Genomic DNA, 27,985 nt, shown 5'->3' on the forward strand with positions numbered 1-27,985 from the left:
ATATTGGAATACTAATTGGTAACATAACATATGTAACATGTACTGAACAGAAATTGACTTAATTTTATTAAATATAGACTCTAATTAACATAGCAACAGATGATACAAAATATGTGGCTTCCAATAAACACATCATGTGTTAACATAGTCTGCCTTCTTATTTAGGGATTTTTACCATTTCTATTCACAAAGTCAGAGCTAATAAAAATTTACTCATAATAACCCTACACCAACTCTAAAACAAATTACCTCCACATACGAGGATTTAAGTTATATTCACTGATAATATAAAAATTTTCTTACACTATCAGGTTAATTTAACCTATAACAGGTAAAAACAAAATAAAGTAATAACCTATTATAGTTCGTTAAATCAAAACTGTCATGTAAAAAATCTTTAAATTGTCAGTGTATATGATTTAACCCCTCTAAAATATATAGTAACCCTTTGTTAGCCAGCAAAGAATGTGTTATCCTGGTTGTCCAAGCAATAAAATTGAGGAAACATTTTAGTTTCTTCTTCATTTGACATCCATAGAGTGTTTGGGTAATAATTACATATAGGTGATGGCATAATTGGTTTAATATTATTCATTGTTTCACTTTCTTGTGATAATTCAATATCTTTCCATATTTCATCCATGGAGTACACCATTTTGTCACCATCATTCTTTTTCTCAAATCCACCCGTATCATAGAAGTTCCTTTCATTGTTTTTCTTAATGGGCGTGAAATCCACATCAGGACTATTAGATGAGAAAGATGAAGAGTTGGAGAAGGATGAAGATGGAGAAAAACTAGACGCGTTATTTTTCCTCTCATCATGAGCCTTTTTCCTCATATGAGTTCTCCAGTAATTCTTGATTTCATTATCAGTTCTTCCTGGTAATTTCATTGCAATTCTTGACCATCTATACATGAAAGAATTTAAATCATATGATCATTCAATCAATATAATATAATATAATATTACTATAAAGTAATTTTTGAATCACCTATTTCCCCATTTGGAGTGGAGTTCAAGAATAAGACGTTCTTCTTGAGGAGTCATCTTTCCACGTTTGAGACCAGGATGTAAGTAATTCACCCATCGTAATCTACAACTTTTTCCTGTTCTTCTCAAACCTATTTACACAACATAAAAACAAAATTTGTATATAGAAAAAAAAGGAGTTAGAATTTGTTCCATGAAAATAAGATTTCATGTCCAAGACAAGCCTACCTAATTTATATGTCTCCCTCCAACCTTAAAAACCTGAAACTTTGGCCAAGAAATCCCATCGTCGATCGCCAAACAAGTTCACATAAAATGCAAGTTGAAGATCTTCTTGTTCCATCCATGGTCCTTTTCTCATTTCTTCTTGTGCCATCTTTTTGCTCTTTCCTCTTTTTGCCTTTTTCTCTTGAAGTCACCTTATAATTTGTTGGTGCAAAGTGTTGTCTACATGGGTGATATTTATACTTGGAATAATTGTCTTGATGACCTTGGAAAGGAGGGGATGTGAGCATTGACATGTACGGAGTCAGAATTTTCAGTAAGTTGGAGTTTCAAAACATAAAAAAGTATACATAAAGAAGTTAAATGAGATTTAACATCTACTAATATATACGTATAAAAAATATTTTAATTATATATATAGATAATGTAATTTTTTAAATCGAAAAAAGTTTGAATAAACCCCTTTGATATTACTTGGCTCTGCTCTTGGATGTAAGGACTTATGGGGTTTTCTTGGAAAAATAATAATTTTATTGACCTGATTAATCTAAATTCCCGTTGGATAATTTATTAAGGGGTAAAACACTCTTCCAACCTACAATTTCTCTAATTAATGAAATCAAACCCAAAACCTCTAATTACTATTAACTAATTTAGGACAAGGATGAATAAATTTTCTAGCTAAATAACAAAATTTATTGTTAGTCTTATTTAGCTATTAAATAACCATATTAACTATGTAGAATTTAACAACAAAGTTTTTAAACTAATTTTAATACTTTTAGAAAGTGGTATATAACTCACAACTATTCCATTCACACGGTTATTTTTTATTGAGAATTTTCTTTTGATTTAACTATATGTGTGTGTATTAGTGCAATTTGATATAATCTCTTTCCATGTTATTCTATCTTCACTTTATAAGTGGTGTGTGCATGCTTGGAAAGAAGCCAATGTGTTGCATATATGATGCAAGCCACTAAGAAAAAATGTAGATAAGAGGTTGATATGTTGATGCAACTTTCATAATCTAATTGCCATTTCACTATTGGGTGCCTTGTTGGAATTTGTCTTCATCTCTAGGAAAATTTAAACAAGTAAATAGACGTGTGGAATACACAAGTTATAGCTACTTTATTAATTTTTTTAATAATACATTGAATCCATTAATTAATAAAGGTGCAAGTGGAATGAGCCATCAAATTTGAAAGGTTGAATGTGTTTAGTTATAAAATTTTGTCTGTCCTTAATTTTTTGTTTTTGAATAGTATGATTCATTGGATTTTGTTATTTGATCATCCAACTTGACTCAATAATTTCCTTAAAAGGGTTCATGTTCTACTACCCATTTATGCATAATAATGAAAAGAGGGAAATTCAAATCAACTACTTATCACTAAATTGATGACAATTGAGATGATTGATATATGAAATCATTGCATTGTGTGATATTTCAAATTAATCACTCAAATATAGACACAAACACTAAAAAGTGATAGTCATGCTTGGATTATTTGGGAAAAGTCATCATGTGATGAGCTCTTGCCAATTTTGTGTCCCTTGATTTCAGCAAAGGCCATTGATCACCTTGTGATTATTTTAAAAGAAAAGAGGGTTCTAGAAGTGGGAAATCAATAGTAGGAAACTATACACAAGTCAAGGCTTACAGTATAGATATAGCTAGCACAATTTTATAGAATAACATATTTATTATAATCCCATAAAATAGGGTCTAGGAAGGTAAAGTATATGTAGGCATGATCTCTACATCAGACATGAAATTATTATTTTCGATAAATCCTGGACTCAAGAAAAAAACAGTCTAAAAACGAAGTAATAATGCATAACATACAATAATAACACAACGTATAGTATCAAAGTAATACTTCAACAAAATAATAATATAATCAAACTATATGAAACTACAAATAATAACAAAAATTGATAAACAAGAAACACGAATAATACTATGATTACTAGAACGCACACCAAATCAATACACGCCTACCTACTAATATGGACATTTTCTTATTTACTGTCATTCTACCCTAATTCGTGACCTCCATACTGTTATGCTTAAACAACAAAATTTAAATTAAATTTGTTGGGTCAGCTTGCCTACCACCAAAACATACTAGACATGTCTAAACAAACTATTGCCTTTATTGTGTTGGGTTATCCCACTCTCCACTAACGTCATCCAAAAAAAAAAAAAAAAAGACAAGAAGGAAAATGTAAAATCTACTTTTAGTGTTGAGTTCGTATACGTAGTTGCATTCTTTTTAGAAAAATACATATATTAGCAACACTTTATTTTAACTTTCTAATGATATTTTAAAATCACAAGTTAAAGAATGTTTTATACATTCTATATGTCTTTAGTTTAAGATTACAAGATTTGAAAGTCTTCTACTTTCTTAAACTTCATTCAAGTTAAAACTAGACAAATAAATTAAAGGGAAAAGAGTCTGAAAAATACTTCAACTTTGAGCGAAATTGCTGTTACGATACCAAACTTTATGGAGGACCTTTTACCCCCTGAACTATTTAATAGTGTATTTAACGGTATATATGTGCCTATGTGGACACGTTACTATTTATAATGATGCAATATTTATGATATCCACGTGGACACATATATACCTTTAAAATACACTATTAAATAGTGCAAGGGGGTAAAAGGTCCTTTACAAAGTTCGATATTGTTACAACAATTTCGGTCAAAGTTCAGATATATTTCAGACCTTTTTCCCTAAACTGAAACAAAGAAAGTATTATTTTATCAAAGAAAATTTATGAAGAATTTCACGATTTAAGTTCAACAACAACAAAAGCAATGCTATTATATTCTGTGTCACGACCCAAAAATGGACGTGATCTCACTAATCTATTCCCACTAAGACAGTCCGCCTCTTCCTAATGAAACGAAATAAAATGTGGAAAGATAAAGCAAGAACTGATAAAAGCGAAAAATTTATTCATTCTATTAACACACAAAAACCTGGTTGTCATGTGTACAAACAACTAATACATAAAGTGTGGAATTAAGAAACAAGGACAATCTCAAGTCCTTATTTGTCAAATAGAATAAAGCATAAACGAAGAATTAGACGGCTCGCCGGGATGACAAACAACTATCTCTCAACAACTCTTTGAAAAACCTCGGGGATGAGAGAGAAAGAGCAATCATGCTATACCGGGCTCGGAACCTATACAAGTGTAGAAGCAAGGAGTGAGTACCAACAACACGGTACCCATCAAACAATCAAATAAGCAAATCAACTAGCTAGAAAACGGATACTCCTCATCCCAACCGAACCTCCTCAACTACAACTTGCATAGAAGTCAGCCAAACCTAACAGTTCTACAACACACAACTAACAAGGCTCAAATCACAGTCCAATAGTCACAATTCAACAACCAACATGTATCAAGTCAATGTCAATGTCAAGTAGATCAATCACATGTAATAAGTGCATTAATTACATTTAATAAGTCAAAACCAACATGGGTTGTGGTGCAGTGGTGGGACTGCTTCACCCTTAACCAGAGGTTTCAGGTTCGAATCCTGGGTATGAAAAAAATCTTGTTGGGAGCGCCACCCCCGAATGGACCTTGCAGTGCGCGATTCAGATTTAGTCGGGGCTCCAATGTGGGTTTCAGACACCGTATGAGAAACAAAATAAAGTAAGTCAACCATAATCATCAAAATGCATCAAATCACAATAATCAATCTCTTGTCGTAACCATTTTCCATTGGCACAATATCACTAGCCGAAACCATTTCACATCGTCTTTATATCAAATCACTAGTTGGAAGCGTTTCCCATCAGCTTTATATCATTATACTAGTCAGGACCATTTTTCATCGGCTTTATATCATATCACTAGCCAGAGCCATTTTCCATCAACTTTATATCATTTCAATAAATCCCAATTCTGAAAATGAAGTTTGAAAATTCGAAATTCTTTACTTGAAATCATTACTCAAGACATTTTGAACCTATTGATGAAAATCATTTTGAAAAAAGGACTTAAAATCAGTTCACAATCTCTATTTTAGTTTAGAATACTTGAGTTCTTGAAAAACGTTGTCATTTGCTAATCAAAACCTCAAACTTTGATGTTAAAATCTATAAATAATCAAAGAGAATTGAAGTTTTAGGATCATAAAAGCTTACCCAAATAATTTAGCGCCAGAAATCTTTTCACAAATCACCTCCATGGATTTCCCAAGCTCAAAAAATAAAAAATGGAGGTTAAACCCCAAAAATGACAGGTCAAAACCTCTCTCGCAAATGCAACTCTCCCTTCACATAAGCGATGCTTGTTTAAGCGAGCAACCGATCGCTAGCGCGAAACACATAGACACCACATATATCAGTCAACTCTCAAACATCAAAAGGATCCTCGAGATTCATTCAGAACCCTGTGCAGAAAAATCATATATGCAAATCAATTATACTCGACGTTCCGGACTCAATGGAATTGTTGAAATACTAATCCAAGGTCTCCATCACCCGACATCTGTGAAAACTACAAGAAACTAACACAATGCTTAAAAAGGTCAAAACAAGTTCAGGACCTCTAAAAAAATCAACCAAGACCTCATCTAGGCCTAAAATCATCCCCCAAATCTAACGGAACTCTCAAAATTCGGATCCGAACATCTGAACCCTGAATATTGACCAAAGTCCATCGGAAGGCTAAATTTTCATAATTTCACAATTTAGAATCTCAAATCCTTAAAAAGATTCTGGATCTAAAACTGAAAACTCTCACAGACCAGATTCCACATTTTGAGACAAATGAAATTGATATAATTCCATTTTGACACTCGAAACTCTAAAAGACATTGAAAAGCACTTTCTTAACCACTTTGGCCTTTCAAACTCAAAACTTACCAATTTCTCAACGTTAAACTCAAAGTTCAAAGCCAACTTTCCAAATTCGATAAGAAATAACTCGGGATCAATGTCGAAAGAGAAAAATGGTAAATTTATGGAACTTTCTAAAAATGACCAACCAAATCATTACATTATGATTATGTAGAACTTCTGTACACATTTAGTTGTTTCTTTAACTTATAAGATAACAATGAGTCTCAAACTTTGGCTAGGTATTTGATATCTTGTAAGAATCGTCCATTAGTCAAGAGACTAGGTCCCATGACATAAACTAGTAATATAAAGTAAAGTGAATGCTTAAAGTAAAGAACATGAATGTTTACGTGGAAACCTCCCTATTGAAGAGAGGAAAAACCACGACATGTTACAAAGAATTTCTCAAAAGGCTCCATTAACTTCAAGCAACTCATAAATACACATTCGAGTAATAACGACGGATTAAACTCTAAATCCTACGTACCTTGTAACTCCTCTATTACGAGACACAAATCAATACCCCTATTGCCCACTATAACAATTATATTTGGTTAATATAGACTTCAACAACACAACTCGACTAACTCTAGCCACCAACTCACTCCTAATGATTTGGTGTCACGACCCAAAAATGAACATGATGTCACTTTTCTATTTCCACCAAGACAAGTCAGCCTCAACCCAAAGAAAAAAAAGTGGAAATATAAAGGAAGAGCAAGATAAAGAGGAAAAACTTGTTCTTTCTATTAAAACCTCCAAAATCTAGTTGTCACGTGTACAAGTCACTACATTGCATAAAGTGCGGAATTTAATAAATAAATATAAGTCTCAATCTTTGTTTCTCAAATAGAACAAATGATTAGGGAAAAGGAAAAAAGGGTCCGTCGGGATGACAAACAACTACCTTTCAAGTCCTCCAACGAGCCTTAGAAAGTGAGAAGAGCAATCACACTAAACAGTTCAGTACCTACACAAGTGTAGAAGCAAGGAGTGGGTATCAACAACACGGTACTCTGCAAACAACCTAATAAACAAGACATCTAGCTAGAAATCGAATACCACTTATACTTCAATCGAACCTCCTCAAATTAAAATCAGCACATAAATTAGCCCAACCTAGCAATTCTATAATACACGGCTGACAAGACCCAATATCCACAATTCAATAGTCACAATTTCACCATCAAATGAATCAAATAAATCAATCTCAATGTCAAGTAGTTCAATCACATGCAACAAATAAATCAATCAAAATTAACAAGAAAATCACACATAAACATCAAATGCATCAAATCACAATGATCAACCTATAGCCATAACCAATTTCATCGGCACAATATCACTAGCCAATAATTTCCCATCAGCTTTGTATCAAATCACTAGCCGGAACTATTTCCTATCGGCTTTACATCACTTTCTGGAAATGACCTTGGCATAATAGCACTCGCTGATAAAGACCTCGGCATCATAAATAATCTTATTACTGATCACGATGTTCAAGAATCAATGCACACAAACAATGTCACACCACAAGGACGAGACAAAAAATCGTACCATTCAAGTGCACATTCATGCTTTCATTCATTTCATCAATCAACGAAGATCACAGTAAGACAATTCACATCATCAAGTTCATCACATAGCCCTTTTCATTTCAACCCCTTATTATTCATTTAGATATATCAAGTGGACAATTAAACTATTTACCTCATACCTATTACTCCCAACACACAAGCAATGAAGGAAGCACACAAATTCTATTAGAATACAAGGTTTAGGAGATCACTTGCCTTAAATCAATATATAATCACTCAAGTAATTGATTCTTTCCTTTCCGAATCACTTTCAAAGCCACACAATCTATAACTATCAAGTATTCACAACCACTATCGGAAACAACACTTCCCATATCAATTTTATAGAGAAATGAGTCAATCAACTCAAAACCCAATTTTAAAATTAACCTTTGAATCCGAATTTAATACTTGAAAACATTATTCAAGGCTTTAGGAACTCACTGGGGAAAATCATTTCGAAAAATGACTTAAATTCAGTTCAAAATCATCATTTTAGCTAAGAACTTGAGTTCTTGAAAAACCTCATCATTCACCAATCAAAATCCCATATTTTGATATTAAAACCCATGAATAATCAAAGGGAAATAAAGGTTTAGTATCAAGAAAGCTTACCCAGATGGTTTAGCATAAGAAATCCTTTAACAAATCGCTTCCAAGGGTTTCCCAAGCTCAGAAATGGAAAATGGGGGTTAAACCCAAAAAATGGTAGGCCAAAAGCCCTCTTAGGTATCGCAAAAAAGACCAGGGGTTCGCTTAAGCAAACCCTGCTAAAAGCTTAAGTCTCGCTTAAGCGATTAGACCTTCGCTAAAGCGGAGGTTGCTTAAGCGAAGGTTTTTTGCAAATGCTAAGGTCAACAAGGTTGACCTTTTACAAAAACGACCCAAACCTCGCTAAAGCGAACCATATCTCGCCAAAGTAGAGTACAGCAGAACACAAACATTAAAAAATCAGCCTACACTCTAAACATCGAAAGAACCCTCGGGATTCATTTGGAACCCATGCTTACAAATCGCATATGCAAATCAATTATACTCGACGTTCCAAACCCAATGGAACCGTCAAAACATCAATATGAGATCTTCTTGGCCTAACATCCGTAAAAATCATAAGAAACTAACTCACGCCTAAAAAGGCTAAAACAAACCAAAACCTTACCTTAGCCTAAAATCATCCCCTGAATCCAACGGAATTCCTAGAATTGTGATCCTAGTATCCGAACCCCAAATGTTGACCGAATTCAACCCAACAACTAAATTTTCATAATTTCACAACTTCAGACCTCAATTCCTTAAAAAGGCTCGAAATCTGAAATCAACAACTATCACAGCTCAAATTCCATACTCTGGATTGATGGAATCAATGTAATTTCATTCTGATACTCGAAACTCCAAAAATTACTTTCTTAACAATATAAGCCTTTTAAACTCAAAACCTATCAAATTCTCAACTTTTAACTCAAAGTTCAAAACCAACTTTTCAGATACAATCATAAAAGACTCGGGGTCAATATCGGGAGGAGAAAAATGGTAAAGTTGTAAAACTTTCCAAAAATGACCGACCGCGCTATTACATTTGGACTAACACGATCTATTGTCATGTACAACATATGAATAGATCTACAATATGAGAGAAAAAGACACTAAGCCCAAATGAAAACTTAAAATACTCATTCCCACTCTAACCTATACCTACCCGAGATTTCTATAGTCATTGTTTAACACTACCGTTTAACATAACAAAATAAGGGGTCATCCAAGTCATAATCAAGATCACATCAATGTTTGGCATATCCAACATGACTAAATATACCCGAGTTTGTAGGCTCATAAACAACACAGAACAATCACAATACACATGGGTTACTACTACATACTCTCCAGTAGGGGTAGCAACATAGATAGGGGAATCAACGGTATCACAAATCAAATAAATTCCCAAAGAAAAATTCACAAATACATAATATAAGTTGAACCTAGATCAAACAAAACATAAGCCATTCGATTACAAAAAAGAATAATACATGTTATCACAATGTCTGATGTCTCAGCCTCTGGTCTGCCCAAAAATGCATAATACTGAGCTATGTCATCATTACAAGCAACCACCCTTCTAGGTTGTGCCTCTCCTTGCAATACCATTATCTTGACCTCTATAGCCTCTTTGATTACCTCATCACACATCTTATGTACGTCCTCTACCAGTATTCCCTCCACCCGTCGGAACCTTGCATTAGTCGACTACTGAACGTGAAAAACTGTAGGCCCGAGGGAAATCCTTCTTAAAGTGTCATAAGTGGAAAAGACCACGACCAAGTGTGATCCTGTTGGATGATGCATAAGAAGCCCCTTGACCACCCATAGAAGTGGGCATAATCGAATGAATCGGACGACCTCAATATATTTGTTGACCGGAACCCTTAGAATACAAACTAGTGTAGTTTCCCACAATTTTGGCCTTTTTACCCAAGGTCTTGGGTTGTCCAGCCTATCAAACTCTCTCTACCTTCTTCACAAAATTAGTCACTTAATTAAAGCTTCTACTTGTAGAGGTCATTTGCACCGACAAAACTTGTAACTCAGAATTCAAACCCTTGACGAACAAATGAATTCTCTCCTTCTCAAAATTCATCAACTGCGTAGCATAACGGGACAAGACATGGAATTTGGCCTCATAAGCAGTCATAGTCATGGTTCCCTGCTCAAGAAACACAAACTCATCATTTTTCCTATCTCTCAAAGTGAGAAAAACATATATCTCCAAGAACAACGCATAGAACTGTGTCCAATTTAGTGGAGACAAGGCTGATGATCCAAATTCCACAAAAGCTCTCCACCACTACTTTACTTCACCTTGAAATTGAAAAATTACAAACTCAACCCCATATTGTTGCACAATACCCAACTTATGTAGCCTCTCATAACAGATGCTTATGAACTCAAAATAATCCTCGCTCTCAGAACCATGGAAAACATGAGGCTTATGCTTCAAGAACTTGGTCAACATTTTATGTTCAGTATCAGAAATCACAAGGTTAAATAAAGGACAAAAGAGTGAATCAATGTCCGAGCCCCATACATCTTAGAAACAATAGCTGCAACAATATGAGTAATTGATACCTGAGAGTATCTTGAACTATAGGAATGGCTCCAGTATATGCCAAACACTCAGAAGAGCTAAAACATGTTGAACCACTCCAACATCAACAAGGGGAAAACCTGTAAACCCAACATGTGCTCTCACCTCTGGTTCAACCTCGTCCTCATCCACAATTTTTACCTCTACCTATTCGCCCATGGGGCCTTGGGGGGGGGGGGGGATTTCTTCTCTTAGTATATTCCCTACTTGAGCTCCACTTCTGGCCTTCTTTTCCCCTTCCCCTTCTCCTTCCCCTACCTCTCCCTCTCCCTCTGCCACAACCACTTCCCCTCGCTGCGGGCTCATCTACTAGCTCTGCTGCTGGAGCTACTACCTTGCGTCATTGTGTCTGTTAGGGTTTTGCCCTAATTTTATTACCTTATTGAATTTTATTTTTTCCTTAAAGAAAAATTAAAGCATTACCATAATTGCTTTTACTTTTCCTGAAAGGAAAATATAATTCTCTTCCATATTTGGTTTATTCTTTCCTTAGAGGAAAAGTTTAGAGATCTATAAATTGAAGATCCATATCTCATAGCACAACACAATAGAATCCACAATGTAGACGTTTAAGAGTTTAGTTTATGGGGAGATTTATTCTCTCAATAGTTTTAATATTTTTTCTTCTATATTAGTTTTCACATAATAATATTATGTTTTTAGTATAAGTTTTTGTTATCTGATTTATCATGTCTATGATTTGCAATTGTAAGCTTCCACATGATGCTCTAATCACTTTTGAACCCAACATTGTCTAGCATAAACCATCTATGTACCGAAGAATAAAAGAGGTTAGATACAAATTTAGATCGCTAGATACCAATTGGAATCAAGCCATAACACAAAAGAAGAAAGAAGAGAGTATTTTTCTTAAGTCATGTAGCCTCTTGCATAAAAGTACAAACGTCTCTGTACCGTTCAATTGGACTCTAATAGAATCGTTTTGGTACGACGAGATCAACGAACCTAGGGCTTTGATATCAAGTTTATCATGAGTCAGACCATCGTAAGTGACACCCACACTAACCCACTAGGTGGGAAAACCGACAACTAACCCAAGCTAACCCAAAACATCTTTCATAAAATCAAGTTCATCATATAATAATAAATATAAAACACTGTTTTCAAACAACTAATGATTGAGTCCCCATAAACTCAATTAATAGTCTAAGCAATTAAAGTTTAAAGGATCAAGTCTCCATAAACTCAACCCAATCATCAAAGGCATTTGTGCAGAAATAAACCCTTAAGAACGGAGAGTCATGATACATGTGAAGAAGAGTATTCTCTTTATTACATAGAGAAGTACTTAGCTCAGAGAACATATCCTTTAACTACTAAACTTATAACTAACTGATTTACTTAATAACTAACAAACCAACACCCTTATTAATCAGGCTCAAGGAACTTGATATTTTGCACTTCCGTTCTTCTCTCAACACTTTCATAGTCATTACTATTGAAACACTTCAACATAGAAAACTTTCCATATTTACTTATATTTTAAAAGTAATTTTCATAAATGAATTTTTTTAAAAAGTACATTTTCGTTAATTGAAAAAAGAAAAACCTTCTTTATACTGTCAACAAGTGATTTATCCACGTATTATTACTTGTTCGACACCAAACATGCTCACGTTACACATACATATTTGAAAATCCACCAAGAAACAAAATGATATACTATATTAGATATCTGAAAGTGGAATATGAGATCATTTAATCCATTTGTGAAAGCAACGTTGAAAACATTTTTCATGAAATAGTGCAACACAAAATACTAATACACAAAAAGACAAAAAGACAGTCTGATGCATAAAACATTTCATATTCACGTACGATTCAGAGAAAAATTACACTATTTAGAAGATAATTTATCTTAATACAAACATTAATACCTAGTTTTACGACAACTTAAATTCTTAATTACTTATAGATTATTTGAAGAAAACTTTATCATAAATTAACAAATAATTTAAAATTTCAAATAAATGGTGACTCCTTTTAGTGGTAAAATTAGTGGTGGCTGCTGGGGTTTCTTTCAAAGAAGACTTGGCTAGGAAAAGATGAACCACGTAGTGACGTGGATGTCACCATTTTTATTGTTTTCCACTTAAATATTAATCACTTTTAGCATTTAAAAAGTTTTTTGTATATTGAATTTATGAGGGGTCACCTCTTTCTTGAATTTTAAATATACAAAGCATTACTATTTTAATCATTATCTACTCAAAAAGTGTTTTGACAAAATCCCTTGAATAATTATGGTTTTGAAATTTGCAAATTTTCTATTTAATAAAAACAAATTAGAGCACCTTTTCAACTTTTTTCTTTCTTTACAATAAACAACATATATCCCAAATGGGACGTAAGGAGGGTGAAGTATATTATATACACACATCTTATCTTTATTTTTTATTTTCGAAAAATTCTCGATTAATTATTAGTATGATTATCTTCATTTTTTAAAGAGAAAAAGGTCTGATATTTTCCTCAACTTTGTCATTTAGAGTTGATATACCCCTCGTTATGAAAGTAACTCTTATATACCTTTACCGTTATTGAAATGACCCACATATACCCCTACCGTTGCAAAAGGAGCTCACATATACCCTTCATCTAACGGAAGTGAAAAATATTAGTTTTAGATTTATTTTTTTGACTTTTAATTTAAGAAAATTCATGTAGGGGGGTATATATGATCCTTCTAGCAAAGTCCAAGGTATATTTTAAAAAAATTTTTCAAACATAAAAATATTTTTTTGATTATCAATATTTGAGTTTCTTTTCTTTTTCTTTCATTCTTCAGTGTAAAGAAGAAAATGTAAAACTAATTTTTTTGCGGCTATATTGTAGTTTAATTTTTGTATTTGAAAAAATAAATTAGTGAGGAGACAAGAAAATTAGTGAAACATAAATAAATTTGACCATCAAAATAATAAATTTATATTAGCCATTGAAACAAGACGGTAAAAAAAATGTGTGTAAGGAGGATCAAATATGCCTAAAACTTGTCATTTCTGTTAAATACAATACCCCATCCGATTTGATTGAACTCGCGGATCCAATTCCCAAGGAGGCTGCTAGTCTACTAACTAGGGTTAAAAGAGTTTACACCCAGGCATGAGATAAAGGGCAAGAAGACCCGAGATGGAAAATAGAGCAGCCTATTGCGCTAACAGTATGCATTATATATATTTTTTCAAAAATATAATTTAAAAATTTTCAATTAAATTAATTTTTAACTTCTGTTAGAGGGAAAAGGTACATGTGAGCCATTTGTATAACAGTAGGGGCATATATGAGTCATGACTTTCATAACGAAGGGTATATCAACTCTAAATAGTTAAGTTGAGGGGTAAATCAAACCTTTTTCCCTTCTTTAAATTTGAAAAAATGAATAATATTCATAATTTTTCTACCAGCCCACAACCTTCAGATTGAAGATACTTACCATCTAAGTAACTCCCTCTTTCTTCATGTTTTTGATTACTTTTATATATATATATATTGTGTCCACAAGAAGTATTAATTTTTAAGATTATCATCTTAATTAGATAAGTAGGGTATGGTAATATTACATGGAATATTTGAGACCTCGTACTAAAAATTGTTAGGCAACAAAGATAATAGTGATGGCTATTTAAATACGCTAAATTAAACATCTAATAATATTAATTAAATTGTAAATTACAATGAACTGCTTAATATATTTATCATTTAACTCATATGATATATATATATATATATATCTTCAAAGTTGAATTACCATTATGCTCCTATTTTATATCAAAATATAATAAAAACATCTATATATCTATCTTATTCATGCCACATTTATATTGACTTTAAATTCATTGAATACTGATTATTTTAATATTTGTTCTATTACCTTTTCTAAAATGCATGTCTGCTCTCTTTTTTTCACAGAAAATAATTAATTACATCATTTTTTTACGCATGCATCTTCAGTTAAGAGCCCACTTTTATGATTTTCATATATTTAATCTTCGTATTCTCATTTCTTAATCTCGACCTTTCAAATTTCTCACACAAATAAAAAAAGAATACAAATGAGTAATTATTTCTTAAAGACAAGAATTTAAGGTAGATACATGTATCATTTAAAGTTAAATTTCATGCTCTATCTTTTATATATTTATTTTAATTTGACCTTTAAAATTTCTATGTGACTTTTCATGTTCCGCAATTTTTATCCTATAAATTTAACTTTTTTAAGAATTTTTTTTATTTATTACTCCTATAATTCTTGTGTGTAGGCCGCTTTAAACTAATGAAATAATGTCACAATTTGTGGTGAAAGTTGTGAGATTTCCTTTGTCCAGTCACGAGAATAGACAAGAATTCAATTACTGAAGCATCGAAGCTTGGTGTGTTAGTTCATACTTAGTTGTAGTAATTAAAATTATAATGAGACTTCTCTATCTCTTTTTATATAGTTGAATTGTTGCTTTGTTAGGAGCTTGCTTTAATTTAATTCCAGATTTTTATTTTGTATGCTTAAATATAGACTATTTTTTATGTTAGTTTTTGTTTCAAATTTCATTATAGAGACAAAAGTAAAAAAGAAATGTCTAATTGTCTTGCTGATCATGTGTTTTAGATTTTAGTTTTCTTTTATGTTGTTTGTACTTTTAATTTTTTATGTACATTAACTTTCATCTTTAAGAATAAATGTGACAGAATGCTTACTCTCTTTTTTTAAAGAATGAATGTGATAGAATGCTTACTCTCTTTTTTTTGGATTTTTTTTTTTTGGAAAAAAGAAGAAGGTTGAAGACATAGCATTAGATTAATGGCGGATAAGTTATATATGAAGAGACAATTAAATTTTATATAAAAATAGTAGTTATGTTCTTAGATATTCTGATTTTAAAAGTGTAAATAATAAGACTTTTTACACCTTAATTTTTAATATTTATAATTAAATAATTAGTTTTGAGTGCTTGTGGATAAAAATCTAATATAATATTTTGAACACATTCATTATAAAATTATCAAGAGATTCAAAAAGTAAAAAAGTTGAAAGAATTTTTTTTCCCTTTCGGTCAGAGTTAATCTTACACCATATTTGGTACAAAAAGTAAATAATCTCTCTCAAGCTTTTAATTGAAGAAACATTAATATTGCATTACAATTTGCATGGGATTAATCTCATGCAACCTTTTGATCTTCTAACACTATTTTACCAACAAAAAAAACGTTTAACACTATCAAAAAATTTAATTTGGATAGTTGTTATCTTTTCCCTTTTGCTTTACGAACTCATTTTTTGACTTATAAATAGAGTTTATTTTATTAATTTCTCATATTATTATCTAGGTGATGAAATTGGAGTGTCACAATTAATAGTGAGACAAAGTATAAAACGTCAATTAGACACATTTTATATATATAAAAAAAACTCAATCATATTATTTAATAATATTTCATTTTTTTAAGAAATAATATACTCATTAATATTTATGCGTGCTCATCATATATTACTAAAAGTTGAAACAAAAAATTAAAAAATGGATTATCATTTTACCCCTATACAGAATCAAAATATTATAAAATATTTATTTAGTTAAATATAAAATAATAATCATTTATCATAAAATATAATAATTTAAACGTTTTAATGTTAGCCTACTACTTAATTGGTATAACTTTTAAATCTTCTTAACTTAATGCTAACCTTCTCAATAGTTAGATCATGTTACCTTTTCATATTCTTTGTGAATTTTATCTTATTTTATTTTTTAATTACAACCTTTCCACTTTCCAGCTTAATGTACAAAATATAAAAAGAATATTTAAGAATAAATATTAATCACGCAATGCACAAGAAACGTTTTTTTGTCCATTTGTGTTCTTAATATGAAATGAACATTTACTTTTTAAGTTTAAAAAAAAGAAGCAAGCATTAGAGAAAATGAAGAGAGAAATAGTGTTAATATATCATTTATGTAATAGTATGAGTAATTTTTATTTTAGTAAATTTTAATCGTACATTCAAATTTGTAGTTTGTTTTCTTTGCTACATCTCTTTACAGATTACTATGTGACTTACACGCAGAGCGTTGAACACGAAATTATAAAGGATAAGTCGCACATATATGGTATTGACGTATTCATAATATTAGATGCTATATTTTCTTTGTTAGCTACACATATTTTTCTTTAATGACAAATGCAGAGGGCTATTGTTAGCATTTTCTATTTTTATAACTCGACTTTTGATTAGAAGCTTTTATAATAATGATAAGGGACAAATGTGCAACGCATGTTTTAAATAACTAGTATATATATATATATAAGTTAAGTAAGTAGACACATGCATTTTACTTGGCAATTCACAATCTAATTGGCATCCTACCTGTATTATATATGCCACGTAGGATATATGCTTCTACTTGTTTAACAATATACAAGTTTAAGTGTCTATCTGTGTACATCCAAAATTAGAGGAGATAGATGTCCGCCGATCGATTACAAATTAGGAGCAAGTATATGTATTATGCCTCAATTTTAAATTGCTTTCTTTCTAGCATGATAAAAGTATAATTTAGGACGTGGCACAATTTATGTCCAATCTCCTATTTACTGAATTGAGTGATTTATTAAGAGAAAAAAGCAGATTTCAAAAAATGAACTTTTTTTTTTTGCATCTGTCTATTTATTTATGTTCTGGAGATGTTTAAAGTAACTGCACTTCATGAGTCATACTCTACTTCACTATTGATATGATAAATTTGATGTATAGATGACTTATTAAATTGTCATCCCAAAATGAATCAGCTTCTAGTATGATTAATTAATTAACTCATGATCTTGTGAGTCATGTTCTTAGCTTGCAGATGTACTACTTCACTGTAATAATAACATATCCAGTGAAATTAAACAAGTGTGGTCATAAAAGGATAGAGTATACGTGAACCATACACTGACCTTAATAGTATCTTGTAGAGATAGAGATTGTTTCTGGAAGACTCTCAACTCGAGTACAACAAATCAAAATAAGTATGCAAAAGGAAAAATGTAATGCTTCGATCACTATGAGTTGGTCAATGATAGTGGGAAAGAGGGTTGGTCTTCTAAGTTGCAACTTTGAGATCCCAATTCCTTCTTTAGTGATGTATTACCAGATGTTTAAACTAATTGATTAAGAAAGGTATACTAGATTAACCCGTTGCTAAAGTGATATGCTTGGTAAATGTTGGTGAAGATATAATTAAGAAATTATTAACTAGTAAAAAATAATAATATCTTCAAATTAAGACGTGGATGTCGTGCTTTCCATAAAGAGATTTAATCTTGTTGATATAATTTTCACGGATCCAACGAAAATACTTGTGACGTGTTTCTTTTAAAATATAACGGTCCAACAACATCATAATATTCGAACATGAGTCATTAATCTATAGTTTATCTAATGCTATCATGCATGATCAACTTGATGTCTAGATGACTTATTATATTGTCATATTAAAGCGATCGTACAAAATTAATAATTTCTTCATTTCAAAATGATCGATTTTATTTATCATATCTTGTGTGTGTTGTTCTTAGGACCAACTGTTGGTTAACATGTTTTATATGTATGTATTATCAATGAAAGTGGGAAAGAGGGTTAGTCTTTATCTACATAGCAACTTTTCTTTTTTCCCAATTCCTTGGTTAGTGAAGTATTACCAGATGTTTGAACTTATTGATGGAAAAAACTATGATAAGATCAAGTCAACACTTAAGTTTTATATATAGTTAATAGATATAGAAAAAAAATCAATTTAAAAGTCATATGTTATGTTATGGTTATGTTCATTTAGACCATTTGGTCGTGTGAATGGGCAAATTTCAGATATGCATTACTTGTTATATTTCATGATTTCATATTTAGTTTAGTACGTATTTGTATATTATTCTTATACTTGAACTGCTTATTGTGATTTAAAGCATTAGTACCAATGATTTCTAAGACTCGACACTTGTATTCCATTTCTCCATTTATCTTTTTTGGACACGTGCTTTGTGCGTGTATTTCATGAATTTGTTAGAACATAAAAATTCTATGAAGACATACATATAATGAGTAATAAAATACTAATTTGAGCTCAAAATAAAAATACAAGAAGTCTAATAGGAGAAAATACCAACAAAAAAAAACATATAAGATAAAATACAACATACACATTATTCTTAGGACTATAATCATAGCATTATTGATCAAAAAAGTAATATAGAATCAATACAGAATTTTTCAAGTACTAGTCGACTCTTTCTCCCATATAGCCTTCTTCATCGAGCCATAAAAAAAATAACTTAGAAATAGATGTCAAGATTCTATATCAATGCATGTAGCTGCGCCTCTTTTGGTCTAGCAGTGAACAAGTGTTTTCTACAAAACGTTGATTGATTGTTTATCTGTTTTGCTTCTACTTTCAAACTTAAAACTAAAATAGTACCTAGCCAAAAATTCATCATATTTCATTTAATCCACGTTCTATTTCTAACTTATTTCTTTCGAGTTCCATTAACGATTATCCATTTACTCTATTGGTAGAATCAATAAATAGTAGTAATTGAATGATTAAATGAATAATCCATATAGTAGAAAAATAACAAACACTTAGATTACGATATAACGTTCATACATTCGTTATAACCCTAGAACAAGGGTGCTTAGACACTCATAATCTGATTATAATTAATAGCAAGAATTCATGTTTTGAATGATAAAATAATATTAAGTAAAAGAAAAGAGAACTAACCCTAAGAAGAAGAATGCTCTGTCATTCCTCTCACTATATTGTATCCCTTTTTTAAAACGTCTAACAGGCAAACAATGACCTTGTCTTCTCTTTTCGTTCAACATTTAGCCAATTTTTCAAGCATTTTACCAACAAATTTCAAAATACATTACATTAGTTCCAAAACAGTAGAATAAGTAATAATCAAGAGTATATAGTATATTTTATCTCAGAACAAGATACAAATGTGGACAATTTATGGATTAGAGATGTGTACATTTGTTTATTATTATCTATTTATTAAGGAAAATGACTTACCTCCAAGAAGTAAGGAAAATATTTTCCAAGTCTTTTTGCTACCTCACACCTCAACTTTCCACCCTAACTCGAGTCTTGAGTACTGACTCCCAATATTAATTCAGAATCCGATTCTTGATTCGTGATTCATATGCTGACTCTCGACCTTGATTCGAGACCTAGGTCTCAGGTTTAAAGTCAGATCTCGATGTGGGTGTCAGATTTCGGGCTAAGATTCAAGGTTATATCTTAGATCGGGTGTCGGGGTGGGATCATGAATCACATGTTAGGGTGTGGTTCTAAATTGGGTGAAAGAGACGGATTTTGGGTCCAGAATCGGGTTGGGTCCTGGTTAGGAATTGGGTTCAGGTCCCAGATTGGTCATAGCGGTTGGATGTTGAAGTCGAATCCCGATTGAAAAGTTGGGTTTTTGAGTGGAATCTTAATTCGAAAGTCGAGTATTGGGGTCGAGTCTCAATTCAAAAGTCAGGTCTTGCATCGAAAGTCGGGGTCGTGTCTTAAGTTGGGTGTCGAGATAGGATCCCAATTTGGGAGTTGGATCCCACATCGAGTGTCAGGGTCGAATCCTAATTTAGAAGTCAGGTCCCAGTTTGGGTGTGGGTCTCGGTTCGAGTGCCAGATCCGAGTCTGGGTCAAGTGTCGAAGTTGTGTCTCGGATCAGTCATCGGGTTCAGGGTCAGGGTCATGGTTGGATCCAATTTGAATGTAGGGTCTTGGGTTGGTAGTCGGGTGTCGAAATTGGATCGGTCGTCAAGGTCGTGTTCAACTTCATGTATGAGGGTCAAGATCGGGTCCTAGTTCGAATTTTGGGTCCTAGGTCGGGACTTGGGGTCAAATCCTGGGTTCGAAGTTGGGGTCAACTTGTGGTTGGATCCTAGATCGATCGTCGAGGTCATGTTCCAGTTCTGGTGCCAGGGTCAGGCGCCCGCTTAGCTATCAAGATTGATTTCCAGGTCAAAAACTCGTTTCTACTCTCTAGCAAAAAATAAAAGATATTTTCTCGAAAATGTTATTCTTTCACCAACCAAACAATAGAAAATATTTTTCACCAATCAATCAAACATGAAAAAAAAATTAGAAACCAACTTGTTTTTTTTAAAAATAGATTGAATCTCTTGTCTTTTTCTCTTTTTCTTCTTATGGAAGCATTAGAATGATTAAAAATCTATATAGATTGACGGGGACTGTTCCTTGCTAATAGATAGTGTGTTGCGCACTTACGATGCATGAAGGCTTTTAAACCGTTAATTAAGACATTTCTGAAAATCATGTTGGCCACTTGTACTTATTTTGTGGTCACCATAGGTTAATAAATTCAAAATCATGTCATGCAATTTGGTTAATTTCAATTGGTTTTATTTTAACTGATGTGATGGGTCATCATATGTGTGAAAAGCAATGACCAATAACTTTATGATACTTGGACATCAGAGCAGATCTAGAGTGTAATCTTATCGAAAAAAAAGAATTATATGATATTTATAAGGTAATTTTTAAAATATTTATATGCCTATATCAATTTTGAACCTTTAAATATAAGATTAGGAGTTGACATAGCGATTAAAGGACATAAAATTCACTTTGAGATTTTAAATTTAAATTTCAAATTTTAAAAATAAAAAATCTGAATCCGCCTAACATATGTGAAAATCCTAATGGTGCAAAGAATGAAACATCACTTAGCTCCACGACACTTTTTTTTTTTGGAATCAGCTGGATGAAATAAGTGAAAACTTTAGGCACATATTGTACTATTATATTTTTGAGTTATTTTTTCATTTAATATCTAAGAATAAACCGTCGGTAGTAGTTATTATATGACAAAATGCTTATAATTAAGTTTATTCGTATTATATACACTATATTGTGGATGTTCATTAAAATACTTCATAGTCTCCTATAGCTATTTGAAGAAGTTTACAATCAAGTAAGTAACTTGAGTAAATAGCTTGAACGTAGTTTATGCAAATACTATAAAAAGAAAAAAAAAATTAGCTACAAATTTCTTCTCTAGATTGCTCTTATCTAATATATTTTTATGATAATTTGTCGCTAAATAGGATGAACGACAAATTTTACTATTTAATTATAGAATTTATCTGCCGCNTCCTAATGGTGCAAAGAATGAAACATCACTTAGCTCCACGACACTTTTTTTTTTTGGAATCAGCTGGATGAAATAAGTGAAAACTTTAGGCACATATTGTACTATTATATTTTTGAGTTATTTTTTCATTTAATATCTAAGAATAAACCGTCGGTAGTAGTTATTATATGACAAAATGCTTATAATTAAGTTTATTCGTGTTATATACACTACATTGTGAATGTTCATTAAAATACTTCATAGTCTCCTATAGCTATTTGAAGAAGTTTGCAATCAAGTAAGTAGCTCGAGTAAATAGCTTGAACGTAGTTTATGCAAATACTATAAAAAAAAAATAGCTACAAATTTCTTCTCTAAATTGCTCTTATCTAATATATTTTTATGATAATTTGTCGCTAAATAGGATGAACGAAAAATTTTACTATTTAGTTATAGAATTTATCTGCCGCTACATCCTATTTTTCTAACAGTGAGATAACTTGTAAACAGTTTCCTGAAACGTCTTGTAGCAGCTTTTTAAAGCTTGCAATGGAGTAGACAACTTATAAATGAAAAGCCTTGCAACATCTTTCTGAAAAGTCTCGAAACAACTTCCTTTAATAGGAAGCTAAATCAGTCGATTTTTCGTACAACAATCACAAGAGAAATAAAATATATCTCTCCCGACTTCCTCACTACATTTAATTTCTAAAAATTAATGAACCGTCGGTAGTAATTATAACTAAATGCTAATTGAAAATGTATTTTTTTAGCTTAAACTTTTTTGGTGTTGAAATCAAGAATGTGTTTGTTTCAAATCAAAAGGATGTATGTTGCTTAATTATGTTGTGTCATTTGAACAATAACATATAGTCTCATTAATTCCTATATAAAGATTGACTCCAAAGATTATGTGAATTGCTTTTTAAAGGAATTTTATAGATGAGTATAATTGCAACACTCACTAAGCCCTTAAAACATTGATTAAGTGATTTATTGGACACTTCTAGCAGCAACAAAAGGATAATAAGATATGTCCAAGGAGTATTGATCAATACACCTCAGTTCACAATCATATCACTAATCAATTAATTTATGTCAAAAGTTTAGCACTTACAAGTAGATAATGTGTGCAATTAATCTTATCACAGCTTCATCCATTTTTGTCCTTTTAAATTGCATGTGATAGAATCGAAAGATAATGATATTGTTGAGGAGTCATCAAACCTTTTCCACATTTCTATTTTTCTTGGCTTATCTTGAACAACACTAATTATCCTATATAAAATATTTGCTTTAAAGATTAAAGAGGATAGAGAGTCTCACTTCCATAGATTCGATTGGGAATGCTTCTAAAGATCGAGTCCTTATCAGAAATATGTGTAGAGGTTCGAGATGGTAGGAGTGGACCTAACGTGAGTTAAATACACTAGAAATACGGAAACAATAAAAAACAATCGGACCAGAGATGTGATTGCATTATAAGGTCGGGAGGGGGGGTTGAATAGTGTCTTGACAAATATTAGACCTATTAAAATTTATCTATAAAAACACCTTATCAATTAAACTTAATTACAAGAAACGTGTTCTTTGTATTGATTCAACTAACTCATGTAGCAAGTTATAACGTTTGAATACACGTAGAATATAAATTTTCACGTGAAAATCCTTCTTGTTCAAAGGAGTAAAAACACGACCCTCTTCAAGAATTTCTCTTTCAAAACATCACTAATTATCCAAAAGTTTAAAGTTACAAAAAATTAAATCATCCACTAAATAACCTACAATTAACTCTTATTGTAGATGAACCTCCAAACTAATTTTAGCTTAAAATTAACAGTTTAACTTTGTCCTCTAATAGTTATTGTTGGAGACCTATTAATAAAAAAAAATGTAAAGAAAAAGCTTGGCCAAAATCCCTTTGAAATATTTTTAGCTTTTAACAAACGTCTTGCAATATTAAAAATTGTTCTATTCTTTCTTTCAATTCTTTCATTCTCTCCTTAATTTATTTTATTGTGATGAGTATGGTATAAGATGGTGTTGAATTTCATGAGACTAACCAAATTCATTAAATTCTTTTGAAGTGAATTTGCCTTCTCTGTTAAACCTTAAAGCTTCTATTTTATAGCCAATGTCTATTTTTAAGGGTGTTTTGAAAATTTTAAAAGCAACAAATACTTTAAAGAAATAAATCTAGTTAACAAAAGTCATCAAGGAAGAGCAAGATGTATTTACTTTTATCAAAAGAAGGTGGATTGATTGGCTCACACACATTTGTATAAACAAGTTGGAGTGATTTGGTTGCTCCATGGACTCCTTTAAAAAACTCTTCCTTGCATACTTTTAACAACATAAGCTCTAGACAAATGATTAGGATGGTTGATTGAAGGGATCACATGCACCATGCATATTCTTTTCTTCTATTGATTTGAGTGTTGTAAAAATCAAGATTCAAATTTCATGTCCAAATAATTCATCTTGCACATGATGATTAGCATTCAAACATATCGTATCAATTGTCTAAAGATTCAAAGAAAATGATTTATTTATTTTTTGTATGCACATTAGCAATTAAATTTCCACTTGAATAGAATGATTTCTAGGCCAATGATGAATATTTTTCATTATCAAATCCCTTTACAATAAGTTGAACCAAACTCAAAATATTATTTGTCATTTTTTACACCTAATAAACATCTTTAATCAATTTATGGCCATCAATTTTATGTGAGATTGAAATTCTACTCATCCCTCAATTTTAATCTTTGAGATACCTCCAAAAAATATTATCTGTTATCATTTTATTGATCTCTACAAACAACAATTGTCGAGCGGTATTATGCCAATGAGAAATTATTCCGACGGGTATTATTATGTCGATATGAAATGGTTCCGGCAAGTATATGAACCTCATGAATCCTCCTAGGTCCCGACTATCCGACAGTGAAAGCGAATGTGTACCAGTTTTTCGTCAGTGTATTACATTTCATCTACATTGCATTTCATATTTATTTGGTGTTGAGTTGTTGAGATGATTGTGAAACTGATTTGACTCGTTACATTTGAGACATCTTGTGATATCATCACTGGTGTAACTGACAGTTTTGGAAATATATGTTTAAATTTTCGTGTTGAGGGGATTTATTTTATGACGTAATTATACTGTTGAAAAAAGAAACTTTTAAAATATACCTCGTTATCACTTTTAAGAAGGGTTAGTAATGAAATCTTGCTGAGTACATGTGTTTTCCTACTCACTCTATACTTGATACACCCTTTTTGCGTGCAAAAACTGAGTTAGGTACTAGCGGTACTTGACTTGCTTCTACTGTTGAGATTGGTGATTGTAAAAATCAAGATTCAAATTGTATGTCCCAATAATTCATCTTGCACATGATTAGCAGTCACACACATTGTATCAATTGTCTTAAGATTCAAAGAAAATATATTTATTTTTTTTCATATGCACATTAGCAATTAAATTTCAACTTGAATTGAATGATCTCTAGGCCAAGGATGGATATTTTTCAATATCAAATCCCTTTTCAACAAGTTGAACAAAACACAAAATATTATTTATCATTTTCTTTACAACTAATAAACATCTTTAATTAATTTATGACCATCAACTTTAGAAGAGATTGAAATTTTACTTTAATCGTTGAGATATCTCCAAAAAAAATATTATCTCTTATCATTTTATTGATCTCTACAAACTTGTCTGAAAACTAAAATAATTATCGAGTGATATTATGTCGATGAAAAATAGTATCGGTGAGTATTATTATGCCGATGAGAAATGGTTCCCACAGATATATGGACCTCATGAGTCCCCCTGAGTCTAGATAGTTGTTTTAGTTTTGAGACTTGTTTCATATTCATAGATGCACTTATACTGGTCTCACCAGGTCCTTTAGGTAGTTTGCTTTATAGTTTGTTTATTCCGCATTTTTATACGAGTTTTGTTTAATTCAATATTATTTCTACATTAGTTGAATCGTTAGTTGATCTATTCCTGATTCATTCTCTCTATAGATCTCTTTTCACCTTCATAATCTTGGAAGGATGTCTTGGTTTTAAGAAATTGCTATAGTGATTCTTCTTTATCTCATCTTGATATATTTTTTTTTTCATGAGTTTGTAAAGAACCCTCCAATTAACACATCGTCGTGGAGTCTAAATCATTGAAATCTTTAATAGCACAAACCACATAAAATAAATTTAGATATTGAAAAGTGAAGGAACTTTTCTGCCACACGTACATCGTCTACTTCCTCTCCATACTTCTTTATTTATTCACAACAACCATCATTTTTTAACAACTTAAATGGATTGGATTATTTCATTTTTAAAACTTCAAAATAAACCATTAGTGTTTGAAGTCTTACTTTCTTCACTTGATCAATTCCTTGGAGAGAAATTTGTAAGATCTCTCTTGCTTCCTTTGAGGCAATTACATTAGTCACCTTCTAATGAGAGTGAGAGATTGTTGATTATTATTTCTTATCTTTTTCAAGATATTCTTTTTATGTTAAGGCAAAGTTTCTTCATGATTTTGATACCACGTTGTTCGAAAATAACACCTCACATAAAAAAAATTATAATAACAAAAACAAGAGAATAACGAAGATACCAAGTTCTTTTAACGTGCAAAATACAATACTCAAGAGAAGCAAGAAACTACTACAAATCCAAAAAGAAAAACCTCTTAATAGTATACATCTCATTATAACACTCCTCACACTTTATTTTTCTTATAGACTATTTTCTATTCATTATTGATAAACTACTCTCAACCAAGCAAATGATAAACTTCAACCAAGCAAAATTTGTTTTATTTGCAATTTGCATTTCACAAATGATAACCATATTGCAACTTGTTTACCCATCTTATTTTTCTTTATTAACATGTTAGAGTACAAACTCATCTTTCAATACCTACACCAACTATAAAAAAACAAAGAGCCTTCAAACAAATAACCCTTTGTTAGCCAAAAATGTGTTATCCTGGTTATCCAAGCAATAAAACATAGGAAACATCTTACTTTCTTCTTGATCATCAGCCATCCATAAAGTGTTTGGACAATAATCCCATATAGTTGATGGCATAATTTGTTTACTCTTTGTTTCATTTTCTTCTGACAATTCAATGTCTTTCCATATATCATCCATAGAGTACACCTTCATGTTTTTTCCTTTATCATGGTCAATAACTTTCTTTTGTAGTCCACCTGTATGGTAGAAGTTCCTTTCGTTGTTTTCCATAATGGGCGTGAAATCCACATCAGAACTATTAGACGAGAAAGATGAAGTATTGGAGGAGGATGAAGATGGAGAAATACTAGATGATGCTTTGTTTAACTTCCTCTCATCTTGAGCCTGCTTCCTCATGTGTGTTCTCCAGTAATTCTTTATTTCATTGTCTGTTCTCCCGGATACTTCCCTTGCAATTCTTGACCATCTAAGTACATAAAGGAATTTAATTTTATTATATATATATAGCGCGGTTAGAAATTCTAACAAGATGAAAAAACATAAAGAAGTTTGAAGTATAGTCAAACCTATTTCCCCATTTGAAGTGGAGTTCAAGAATAAGACGTTCTTCTTGTGGAGTCATCTTTCCTCGTTTGAGACCAGGATGTAAGTAATTCACCCATCGTAATCTACAACTTTTTCCTGTTCTTCTCAAACCTATTTACACAACATAAAAACGAAATTTGTACATAGAAAAAAAGAGTTAGAAGTTGTTCCATGAAAATAAAATTTCATGTCCAAGACAAGCCTACCTAATCTATATATCTCCCGCCAACCTTAAAAACCTGAAACTTTGGCTAAGAAATCCCATCGTCGATCGCCTAACAAATTCACATAAAATGCAAGTTGAAGATCTTCTTGTTCTGTCCATGGTCCTTTTCTCATTTCTTCTTGTGCCATCTTCTTGCTCTTTTCTCTTTTGAGTTGTATCCCTAGCTATTTCTAGCTTAGCCTTTTTCTTTGAGTCACCTACTTT

General features: G+C 31.6%; 3 protein-coding genes across 7 annotated transcripts in view; 1 reads left to right on the forward strand and 2 right to left on the reverse strand.

The window, feature by feature from the left end:
• LOC125875232 (probable serine/threonine-protein kinase PBL9) overlaps positions 1–27,985 on the forward strand; it is a 1,122,098-nt gene that overhangs the window by 272,787 nt on the left and 821,326 nt on the right. The gene's annotated exons all lie outside the window — the stretch shown is intronic.
• LOC125875251 (transcription factor MYB48-like) lies at positions 100–27,978 on the reverse strand. Of its 3 annotated transcripts, XM_049556356.1 has the most exons (4): positions 27,786–27,978; positions 1,223–1,246; positions 996–1,125; positions 100–911 (listed from the first exon to the last, which is right to left on the reverse strand). In XM_049556356.1, exons 3-4 carry the CDS (start codon positions 1,049–1,051, stop codon positions 452–454), a joined length of 516 nt encoding a protein of 171 aa, XP_049412313.1. In that variant the 5' UTR covers positions 1,052–1,125; positions 1,223–1,246; positions 27,786–27,978; the 3' UTR covers positions 100–451. The 3 variants fall into 3 exon arrangements, with proteins under 3 accessions (XP_049412313.1, XP_049412312.1, XP_049412311.1); XM_049556355.1 differs by having other exon boundaries at positions 996–1,246; XM_049556354.1 differs by lacking the exon at positions 27,786–27,978 and having other exon boundaries at positions 1,223–1,433.
• LOC125875243 (transcription factor MYB48-like) lies at positions 26,826–27,978 on the reverse strand. Its single transcript, XM_049556345.1, has 3 exons — positions 27,795–27,978; positions 27,537–27,666; positions 26,826–27,436 (listed from the first exon to the last, which is right to left on the reverse strand). Exons 1-3 carry the CDS (start codon positions 27,907–27,909, stop codon positions 26,944–26,946), a joined length of 738 nt encoding a protein of 245 aa, XP_049412302.1. The 5' UTR covers positions 27,910–27,978; the 3' UTR covers positions 26,826–26,943.

Source organism: Solanum stenotomum, chromosome 8 (genome assembly GCF_019186545.1).
Source record: "Solanum stenotomum isolate F172 chromosome 8, ASM1918654v1, whole genome shotgun sequence".
Lineage (NCBI taxonomy): Eukaryota > Viridiplantae > Streptophyta > Magnoliopsida > Solanales > Solanaceae > Solanum > Solanum stenotomum.

What these genes read in the sequence shown, in the direction of transcription:
- LOC125875251 (XM_049556356.1), bottom strand. Translation starts at nt 1,051, where the DNA reads ATGACTCCTCAAGAAGAACGTCTTATTCTTGAACTCCACTCCAAATGG. An exon ending in CACTCCAAATGGGGAAATAG is followed by an intron (nt 912 to 995) that starts GTGATTCAAAAA and finishes TTTCATGTATAG; the next exon opens with ATGGTCAAGAATTGCAATGA.
- LOC125875243 (XM_049556345.1), bottom strand. Translation starts at nt 27,909, where the DNA reads ATGGCACAAGAAGAAATGAGAAAAGGACCATGGACAGAACAAGAAGAT. An exon ending in TTTCTTAGCCAAAGTTTCAG is followed by an intron (nt 27,667 to 27,794) that starts GTTTTTAAGGTT and finishes TTGTGTAAATAG; the next exon opens with GTTTGAGAAGAACAGGAAAA. An exon ending in CACTTCAAATGGGGAAATAG is followed by an intron (nt 27,437 to 27,536) that starts GTTTGACTATAC and finishes TTATGTACTTAG; the next exon opens with ATGGTCAAGAATTGCAAGGG.